This window comes from Podarcis muralis, chromosome 12 (genome assembly GCF_964188315.1).
Source record: "Podarcis muralis chromosome 12, rPodMur119.hap1.1, whole genome shotgun sequence".
NCBI classification, from domain to species: Eukaryota; Metazoa; Chordata; class Lepidosauria; order Squamata; family Lacertidae; genus Podarcis; species Podarcis muralis.
The window spans coordinates 537,717-549,127 of NC_135666.1; the positions used below are offsets into that span (position 1 = coordinate 537,717).

At 41.3% G+C, this 11,411-nt stretch overlaps 1 protein-coding gene across 1 annotated transcript; it reads right to left on the reverse strand.

Moving 5' to 3' along the window:
• Nucleotides 1-6,687: 6,687 nt before the first annotated feature.
• On the reverse strand, nucleotides 6,688-8,063 carry LOC114607904 (vomeronasal type-2 receptor 26-like). The gene has a single exon (XM_028751600.2). It carries the CDS (start codon nucleotides 8,059-8,061, stop codon nucleotides 7,153-7,155), a length of 909 nt encoding a protein of 302 aa, XP_028607433.2. The 5' UTR covers nucleotides 8,062-8,063; the 3' UTR covers nucleotides 6,688-7,152.
• Between the last annotated feature and the right edge of the window lie 3,348 nt (nucleotides 8,064-11,411).

Here is an 11,411-nt window from a genome sequence, read left to right on the forward strand (position 1 = left end):
CTCCTTCGCGAGAGGTTCAGAGGGTGGCAACACGAGAGCGGCACTTTTCTGTGGAAGGGAGGCTTGCCTTCATGACATATTTTTAAGTGCTGACAAAAGCATCCAGACTGTTGGTGGATTAATCAATCCATGGCCTTTTAAATGAGTTTGTGAGAGGAGGGTTATTGGTTTGTTTTTCTTAGTTTATTGTTACAGGGGTTTTTTCTCATTCGATATTTTTATGCTATGATCTGCCCTGTGATCTTTGGACAAAGGACAGTTAACAACAACAGTAACAGCAACAACAACAACAACAACAACTAGAAGAGTGCCACACGGCATGCACTACTCCCAGTCCCTGCAGAGCAGTAGTGAGATTCCAAGGCGTTTCCAGGCGCTCCCCCAGGGTCAGGGTTCCTTTGAGAACCAAGAGAAGTAGAAACTGCCATAGCTTTAAGTTGAGATGGAGGGAGTCCAGATCTTACAGCATGGTCATCTCAGTGGCAAAGAGCCCCACACAGTGGCCTTGCATTGCAGAGAGAGCCCTCCTGAACCCGCCACTGGCCTTTGCAGAAACTTCTCCCCTTTCTCCCACTTCCACAACCCCTAGAATTCCAAAGCACAGATTTCTTTTGTGACATCAGACTCAGTTTACCCTGATAGCCTCCCCTGCTGAGCCCTGCGGCCAGAGCGACTCTTTTTATTTCTCTCGGTGTCTACATTACCTTCCTTTTGTCTGGTTAGTGACTTGGGCAGGAGTAGCAAGGGGGGGGCAGGGAAAGTGGGGACCTTCAGTTCTTGCAAGTGCCTCAATCCAGCCAGACCTTCAGAGAAGTGTTACTGGGACAATGAGGGCAGAGCTGCTTCTGTTTCACTTTGAATAAAGAGTTAAGTTTACTGGTTTCTGGTGATTTGATGTTTTATTGCTGACTTACTGATCTGAGCCTTGACACAAAATTAGTATATAAAACCATGGAATGGAGACTCTCCAAGTGTCCCTAATTTCTCAGGGACGTCCCTGATTTAGAGAAGCCGTCCCAGTTTCTGATTTGATCCCCAAATGTCCCACTTTTCCTTAGGCTGTCCCTATTTTCATTGGAGAAATGTTGGGAGTGTATGGAGTTATCCAACTCCTGAGCCACCTGAAGACAATCCTGTATAGGAAAGTGGTTTTGTTTTTTAATGTTTAATGTTTTATTATGTTTTTATATGTGTAGGAAGCTGCCCAGAGTGGCTGGGGCAACCCAGTAAGAGGTGTGGGATATAAATAGTAAAATTCTTATTATGGAATGGGACGTCCCTATTTTCATCAGAGAAATGTTGGAGGGTATGACATGTACAGGTTTTTATATGCACTGGAATCTCAAAAGAGGGGTGTTGTTTTTTGCCTGACCTCTAAATTGTATTGTAGTTAGGACGGTGGATTGCAATTTGCAAAACGGGGAAGAAAATACCTGCCATGGTTGTAGCCTTTGATGTTCCCCCTTCTTTCCTTCCCCCACCATCAGCAGCCGCTTTGATCTAGATGAAAATGCAGCACTGAGGGCCTGAGCCACAGCCTGAGCAGTGATGTAAGTGCTGTAGCTGTCTTGAGACAGGGCTCTCTCCAGCTCCTCTTGCGGCAGAGCCTCCAGGTTCTCCTCCTCTCTGCATCTTGTCTGGCCTCTCACAGACAACACATGCTTTGAATATGAACATTGAAACATTTTCCCTAGAAAATGCTGAAGAAGATTGGAAAGTACTGCATAGTAATCACGTTTTGTGCTCTTTATTCTGGTCTTCATTACAAAGGAGAGAGACCCATGAATGTACTGGAAGTACATAGGGGGAATAGACAAGCTAACACTGATTTCCTGAAAAGATGTTGTGATCCAGACTTTTGCCCCTATTTCCTTTTCATACATTTCGTGTATCGACACAATTTTGAAGATTCCCACTGTGTCAGTTACATAGCAAACAAATACACCGACTTGTCTCCAGATGAAAAAAGGTTCACCTGGGCTGATCCTAAGGGCTAGATCATTTTCTTTTATTATTTTTGATAAGGCAATGCAAATCCCTTTGCTGGTCAGCAGAGGTGTCAAGGCGCTCACAAACATTTCTCCACTGTTATTGTCCGGAGCCAAGAGGCCAATCCACGTCCATCCAAAATGGAGGAGCAACTCGACAATTCCTTGGTGCTGAGTTTTCTCTTTGGGGAGCATCCGGTAGACAAAAGGGAACTGAGTTTTATCTTCAAGACCCTGGGCAGTGAAGCCATAACTGATCTAGTGAGGAAATGAAAAGATTACTTTATGCATTTCAAATTCTCTGACCTTCCATGCCCTACCCCTTCATACCTGTGGGATTTTGTAGATGCTTGACATGGCTGAAATCTCTTTTGAGATGGCAGAATTTCCCCTTTCGAGAACAACTAGCGGGTCATTTGGATCACCACAGTGATAATTGGGAATATTGCTTCCCCTGCCTGTAAGCAGCTCTAGCATGGCATCTGAAGTCATCCTGGCATCTGCGTAGTTCTCATAGAGGCTGTAGCCCAGGGTGATGTTGGGTAAGAGCCTGAGATCCTGGTTGATCTCCTGGATGGTGAACAAGAAGGACGATATGCACCAGTAGAACCAAGGTGACTCTCTACAATAAAGGAATAAAGAAGTATAAAGCTACAATTCACAGCTGGATGAAAACAAACATTATCTGACCAACAGAGATTAGTATTTATTTAATTATCTTATTGCATTTATATCCAATATTTTTTCCTGCCCATTATACAATAAAGATTGGGCAATTCATGCTCCATTACAGGAGAACAGACACAAAGAGTTTCCATGTCATAAAACTGATTAAAAAATGAAGTTTGTGAAATACTGTGAAGCCGCAAAGGTTGCTTTTGCTTCAGTAGTCTTGGCTGCTTCGCGGAGGAGCTGTGTAAATTCCTCCATTGTTCTTCAGAAGGAAAAATGGGGGTCAAGGAGGAGGAGGGCTTTGCCAAAAATGACCACAAGGTTAGAAAACAGTTGGTTAGGAACAATTTGTGTCCTAGAGAGGAAGCACAAAACACCTCTTTAATTACAGATGAGGCCCGTGGTGTTGAAAATGTGTGTGTGAAAAAAATGAATATTTCTTGTTCACATTTTAGAGATCTGACTCCACTAACAATTAAGTCATATTACCTGCATTATTTCATTTGTTTAATTCAAAGCATATTTTTTTCTGCTTTTCAGCATCAAATGTCACACAGAGGGTTTTAAAATGTTTTAAACCATTACATTCCTAAAAGACAACTCTGATTAAATAGTTTATGAATTGTCCAAATAGAATAATAATAAATAAAATCATTGAAGCTTGGTGACTGCCTGAGTTTTGTGCCACCCCGCAGGTGGGATAATTCAGTGCATTCTTTTGATTCCAGACCAGATTCATTTACATTATTGTTTTATCACCTTCAAAACCCAACACAGCAGCATGAGTAGAATATTTTACTAGGGAAGACCCAGGGGACAAGGAAATAGGAGAGGTTTTGAGGAGACTCTTTTCCCAGCTTCCAAATCCCATGAAGCCCAGCCAGTAGGCTACTGGTCAGGGATGATGGGAGTTCTAGTCCAGTGACATCAGAAGGGCCCCCCAGCCCCCCCCCCCAACTCTGAAATAAGGGCTATTTCCTTGATAAATAGGAACCACGGCAGAAGTACTGGTAAGCGTGACATCCCTCTGTACAGGATGACATACTTCTCAGTGCTGGTGAAGGGTGTCTTGGAAAAGACATATGCATCTTGATTAACAAAATGTTTTGAAGATACAATGCCACTAATGAGAAAGTCGCCAGCCCGGTAATAGCTGCAAGCATCAGTTTGATCCCTGACCAGATTCAAGGGGCATTTTGCCCTCCGGTTCCTGCAGACTACATGGAGCATCATTAGCAGCAGCAGCAGCAACAGAAGCAGCAGGGATCTCATTCTGGCTCTGCATCTTACACATAGATTCCTCTTTCCCCAGCCTTTCGCTTGCACTAAATCATGGCTCAGTCTGTCTCCGACACACGAAATATCCTCTTCAGCAACGTTTTCTTTCACTGTCACGGTGTCATTAATATCATGTTGTTGTTGTTTCTGATGCTTATGCAATCTCCAGAAATATCTCTGGAGCTTTTAAAAGAAGAAATCACTATGATTTTGATAATTACAAGTGGAAGAAGTTTCACCTCAATAACTTTCTGGAGTTTTGAATGGCTGAAGACGCAGGTGCAGAGCTGGAGAAAAACATGTTTCTCATATATGTGGCATAACTCAGTGTGTGTGTGTGTGTGTGTGTGTGTGTGTGTGTGTGTGTGTGTTATGGGGGGGGGGGAGTTTGGCCTGAACTTTTCTCACACAGACCTAATGAGAGCCCTGCAGCAGGATCAGACCAAAGACCCAACTAGTCTAACAACCTGTACCTCATAGCAGCAAAACAGACAGTTAGGGCAGGAGGGTCCCAATGGGGCTGATCCCGCTTTTTCAAGAGACTGGGAGGGCTTAAATCTTTAACATGCTGCTAGCCATGAGGCCCATGCTCTGCCTCCACAGGGGGAAATGCTGCTGCGCTTCGGTCCAGCCAGGGCTTTCAGCTGAGGCATTTGGTTGGTCCCTGTGAGACCAGGATGTGGGTTAATGATGAGTCATTGGTCTAATCCAACAGCCAGGCTCTTCCTATATTCTCACTGTTTTATTTCATAATTGCATTATGTTTTGGTGCCATGGACACCTTTCAGGGGATAGAAATGTCAATACCAAAAATAATACAGAATCATCATCATCATCATCATGTGTGTTTCTTATACCCTACCCAACCACTCTGGGTGGCTTCCAGCAAAAATACAGGGAACTGTCGAGATTCAAGCCTTTATCAGAAGAAACTGGCAACTCTCCCAGGCACCCGGCTTCGTCTCCTGTTGACCTCCCTGTCTGCTTTCCCGGCAGGATCCAGGCAGAGGTCATGATAGGCGATCCTTCTCAGCGTGAGAAGAACACCCCCCCTCTTTGTTGCCCCCCGGCAGGGGAAAGAGATAGACAGAAACGTATTTACATGCCTTTATTTCTGTCTTTGCAGTGTTACAAATAAACATGACTGCTCTCTTCAAACTCCAGCAGTCAAGAGAGCAAACACTTCCTGTACAGCTCATATTACACTCTGAGCTAATTCCGGTGCTCTCTGTTTCCCACGGACAGTCCCAACATCATGTGATGTTTTCAAGCAAGCAGCTCGCAGCAGCATTGTTTCTATATTGTAACAGGAACAACAGCAACATGAGATGGGTCAGTGCAGCTGGCTGTTAACCAGAAATTTGTTACTTCAACCCTACCCAGGGATGGCTGTGGGAAGGTTTCCTGCATTGTAGGGGGTAAGACTAGATGCCCCTTCGTGTCCCATCCAGCTTTACAATACTATGACTGTGTTCACACATTAAAAGCTTCCCAGGATACGGCTGCCTTCAGATGAAAATTTATATAGTTCCACAAACCTTCTGCCTGGTTCCCTGTAATCTCACTGTGAGGGAAGCACCAGAAGGCCCTCAGAGCTGGGCCTCAGTGTCTGGGCTGACCAAGGGGTGGGGACACTCCTTCAGGTACACAGGGGCGAAGCTGTGAGGGACTTTAAATATCAACCCCAACACTTTGAATTGTGCTCGGAAATGTACTGGGAGTCATTGTAGATCTTTACTCTGATGAGACAGTGGCCAGGAAGGTAGGGTTTCAGCTGGCATACCAGATGGAGTTGGTAGACAGTCACCCTGGATGCAGAGTTGACCTGCGCCTCCATGGACAGCTGCAAATCCAAAATGACCCCCCACACTGTGTGCCTGGTCTTTTAGGGGCACAGTTTCCCCACACCTGCTCGTCCCCTGTCTCCCAGAAACAGTACTTCTGTCTTGTTGGGATTCAGTTTCAATCCATTAACCAGCCCCACCCTCCAACTGCTTCCAGACATTCACACAGGACCTTCACTGCCATTACTGGTTCCAATTTAAACAAGAGGTAGAGCTGAGTATCATCTGAATATTGATGAACACTCAGCCCCAACCAGCTGCTGAGGTCTCCCAGTGGTTTCATATAGATAAGAAGGAGGGCATCTGGAGGTCCTGCTGAATATGATTAAAAGGGACCAATTGATTAAAGGTATACAAGTCGGAGCTAAACAGTACAAATTGAGAGCATTTGCAGATGACTTAGTATTGACATTACAGGAGCCAGAATCTAGTACTAAAAGAGTTTTGGAACTGATTCAAGAATTTGGTCAGGTTGCAGGATTTAAACTGAATAAATTAAAAACAAAGGTTTTAGAGAAAAAATTAACAGCGATTGAGAGAGAGAGGTTTCAGAACGAGACAGGCTTAACAGTGGTTAAGAAAGTGAAATACTGGGGATTAACATGACAGCTAAAAATGGGAATTTATTTAAAGACAACTATGAAAAATGCTGGACGGAAGTGCAAAAAGATTTAGAAATGTGGTCAAATTTGAAGCTTTCACTGCTAGGCCGTATTGCTGCGATAAAAATGAATGTATTGCCTAGAATGTTGTTTTTGTTTCAAACATTGCAAATTTTGGATAAAATGGACTGTTTCAAGAAGTGGCAGAGAGACATTTCTAGATTTGTCTGGCAGGGCAAGAAGCCTAGAATAAAATTTAAAATAATAAGGGATGCAAAGGAAAGAGGTGGATTTGCCCTGCCACTTGCTTGTTCTTCGTCTTCCTTCGGACATGGACAAAAAAACATTTTAAAAATTATTTTTAACCTCTCTTGTAAGCCTGAGCTCATTCTGAGCTTTAGCCAGCCTGACCTTCACTCTGCAACCATTGGCTGCTCATGTACTGTATACTCCTCCTTTGCGATTCCCCCTTTCTTCCATTTCTTATGCATGCCCTTCTTTAACTCTCAGCTCTTCTGTAAGTTCCTTATGCAACCCCACTGGTTTCTTTAGATGAGTCCCACTTTTCTTTCTTGTTGGAATTGTCTGCATGTGGGTGTATGTAAGTCAATTCAAAATAGGGCATTGACCTAATGTGTCTCTAGTACAACTATACTCAGAAGGATACATTTGAGCAAGGACTTCTTTTTATTAAAGCACTAATATTTTAAAATATCATGATATGGACTTCCAGTGAATTTTCTAAGTGAGTATAACATGGAGATGAACTTACATTTTCTCACTTTTTCTGGCCATTATTTGCTCTCTGTTGTTCAGATCAGGCCTCAACAAAAGTATGTAACATTTGGGGGGAAAGATGCAGCCCAGTAAGCCAGCGCTAGAGCATAAGATGGAGAAGATCTCCACGGCCACCAAGTATTTCCCTTTGGTGCTCAGGTAGGTTGGAACAAAGGACAACCAAACACTACAAAACACCAACATGCTGAAAGTGATAAATTTGGCTTCATTGAAACTATCAGGTAATTTCCTGGCCAGAAAAGCCACAATGAAGCTGATTATGGCCAGGGAACCCATATAGCCCAAGACACAGTAAAACATGGTAGATGAACCCTCATTGCATTCCAATATGATCTTCCCATTCAAGGATTGCATGTCCCTCTCTGGGAATGGAGGGGAAGTACTTAACCACAGAGCACAAATGGCAGCTTGAATGAAGGTGGAGGAGAGGACAATTGAAATGGTCAGTCTTTTCCCCACCCATTTCCTCATCCCAGATCCTGGCTTGGTTGCCATGAATGCCAGAACCACGATGATGGTTTTTGCCAATACGCAGGAAAGAGCCACAGAGAAGACAATGCCAAAGACCATTTGGCGTAGAAGGCAGATCCATTTTCCTGGCTGCCCAATGAAGAGCAAAGCACAGAGGAAGCAAAGAAGAAGGGAGATGAGGAGGGTGTAAGTGAGGGTCCGGTTGTTGGCCTTGACGATGGGCGTGTTCCTGAGTTTCACAAAACTTCCCAGCACTAAAATTGTGATGAAAGAGAAAGAAATGGCCAAGATAGCCAAGATAATCCCTAAATTTTCTTTGTAAGAGAGGTAGCTTAGAACTTTGGGAATACATTGACTGTGGTCCTTGCTGGGATACTGGTCTTCTGGACAATTGATACAAGCTTCCATATCTGAGGGGAGGAATGAAAAGCTGGTTATTTCTAGACATTTACCAATTATTACCTGAACAGTACATTAGAAGAATCAGATCCATTTTCTGCCTTCCTGAAATTCTTTTAACTACTTCAAGAAAAGCATTCCCAGTAGTAAGAATGAATCTTTCTGTGTTCATGTGTTCATGTTTGAGTTCATGCTTTGTAATAGCTAAATGTTTCTCTGTGTGATGGTAAGGAACAATGGACGGCAATTCAGTGTAAGATATAGTCTTCAAATAAATAATTACTATGCTACATTATCGAAAATTATTAGTAGCTATGTACATATAGCTTCCTACCCTCCTGGTTGGAGATTGTCCCTTCTGGACACTGAACACAATCATAGCAGCAGAATTTCTCTCCCTCCTTCTTTTTCTTGCTGTAGCCAGGATAGCAGTAGTCATTGCACAGAGAAACAGGCAGCACCTGTGCAGAAACAGGGAGATGAGGAATAAGAGAGATGCCTTCTTCTGTATCACGTGAAAGGGAGACTAAAGAAGAAGCCAAGGGCTCAGCTCTGTCTACTCCACCTCCTGGGAGCAAGGATGCCTTCTTGGCTGCCTGCACTGCCACTTGGTGGGCTTGAGGATGAGCCTCACCAGGGTTGAAACTGCATTCAGTAGACATTAGATAGACTACCTTGCTTCAGAAGGAATATATTATTTTGCATATCATGTATCACATTTTTTTCAGTTGATTCTCTGCTATTTTATGCTTGATACTGAATTATTTTTAATCCTGTGCATGAAGTTTACCTAATTTTCTCTTGGTTTTTAATGTCATATATTATTCAACCAGAAGGGCATTGGGAGGGGGAAACAAATGGAGGCGGTGGCTAATTTTTCTCTGATGGAACCAACTTTCTTTTTTCCAAATATGATTGGAAAACTGTTACAACATTCAAAATCAATGGTTAGAGTTATGCCCTCTTGAAACCTAACCACATTTTTTAAAAAAATGGGAGGCTGTCATCAGCACTTCTTGAGTCTCTCTCATTCACTTAGAACTGAGCTGGCTTCACCAATGGAGCAACAGGAACCAGGCGGCCCCAAGAGGGGCAGGGTTAAATGAAGAGTAAGCAAGGATCAGATCTGAATCAGCTTCCACAAATTTGTTTCATTGGTTTGGTGAGACTGACCATTAAAAATGCATTATTGTCATCATGTCCAGAATTTGGAAATACCTTACAAGATGTTTGCACTAAGCCCCCAGCAACCCGTGAGGCTGGAGGAGGAGAGAGAATCATCCCCCAAGAGTCGCTTGAGGCCAGAGGTTCATCCCCAGCTCAGAGAACAGCAAGCGGCCCTTTTCATTTCATATATGGAAGTGTTTGCAGTTATGGCTCACCTGTTTAGCTGCCAAACAATTTATATTCTTTTACTTAGAAGGGAAGGAGCTGCTATATATATATAATGCTAACTAGAATCATTCAGAAGCTGAACAGCATGTCAAATGATAAACTGATTTAAAAAATGGGTTTCCCCCCCTTTTATATACACAAATATTTGTAGCTGTGTCGCACCTGATTAAATCTTGGATGCCAAACAATCAGGTCATCATGAATGGTTAATTCTTTGCCCAGAGGAGCCTGAGGTTCCAGTCCTCCAACTTTGACTCGAACCACAGAGCCATTGGGGAACATCACCCAGTTTGTAACATCAAATCCAGTATCTTGTTCACCATTTTCATCAAAGCGCACTGTGTCTCCAGCACTATTATTGATTACCATACTCTTTAGAAACTGATGCACCTAGATTGAATGAAAATATGAACAAGGGGATCAAGGTATTGCAATGATTTAAGTGAGGTTCACAAATGCCTCTCATACTCATTTTTTATTTTAAAAACATGGTGACTTGATATGCCTTGATATCATTTTGGTTCCTTTAGTCGAAAATGGAACATAAAAGAAAGCCCCACACATTTGTTTATTTTAAATGGAATTCTGCAAAACTAGAGTGACTTTGGAACAAAATTTAGCATGGTTTTAAAAAAAAAGTTTTGAGTTGTAATTACCTATTATAAACAACAAGCAAACAAACAACAACCTTTGTTGTTTATAATAGTTTTAGAAGTATTAGCACAAATAATAAGTTGTAATCAAGATATTAAAGGTGTAAGAGTGGAACAGAGACAATATAAATTAAAAGCATTTGCAGACGACGTGGTGATATCTGTAGATGAACCAATAGAGTCAACCCCCAAAGTATTACCAGAGATAACAACATTTGGTGAGGTAGCAGGTCTTAAGATAAATATAATAAATATAATAAATCTTAATAAAGAAAAAAACAATTTTTGGTTAAAAATATGAATGAGGAGAGTAAAAACAAATTACAAGATGTATCTGGTTTAAAAATTGAAAGAAAGGTTAAATATTTAGGTATATGGGTAACAGCAAATAATAGAAAATTTATATAAAGACAATTATCTAAAAACCTGGGAAGATATTAAAAGAAATTTGCAAATTTGGGACAGAATGAATCTTTCATTATTAGGTAAAATGTTGACTATAAAGATGAATGTGTTGCCAAGAATGTTATTTCTGTTTCAAATTATTCCGGAGATTGGCAGGACAGATTGCTTCAATGCATGGCAAAAAGATATTTCTAAATATATTTGGCAAGAGAAAAACCCAAGAATAAAATATAAAATATTGATAGATGCAAAAGAAAGAGGAGGTGTCCCCCTACCAGATATGAGATTATATTATGAGGCAACCTGTCTTTGTTGGTTGAAGGAAAGGATGAGGTTAGAGAATTCACATATTTTACACTTAGAAGGTCATGATAATATTTTTTGGCTGGCACGCTTATTTATGATACAAAAAGGTGAAAGTTCATGAAACCAGAAGCTTTTCTTTTGGGAATTATAGGACAGAACTACCTAAATTGAATAGAAATTTATTTATGTATGTTACTACAGCTGCCAGAATGCTACTCGCCCCAAAATTCAAAGAAGCAGAAGTCCCAGCAAAGGAAGAATGGATACAAAAACTTATGGACTATGCAGATATAGTGAAACTTACCAGAAGAAGAATAAATCAAGCTAACTTCTTATAAAAGAATGGAAATGGTTTATTGAATATTTACAGATAAATTGCAAACAGATAAAACATTGGCAGGATTATTGTAATAACCTGCAGTTTCATAAGAGTATATATTTAAAGTAGATAATTAAATGAATTTGGATATGCAGAAGATATTAAAAAATAAATTTAAGGAAGCGCAGAAAGTGGGGGAAGGAATTCAAGTTTTGTAATGTTTAAATGACTAAAATTAATGAAATGCATCAATTTGAAAAATATTAATAAAAACTTTTTAA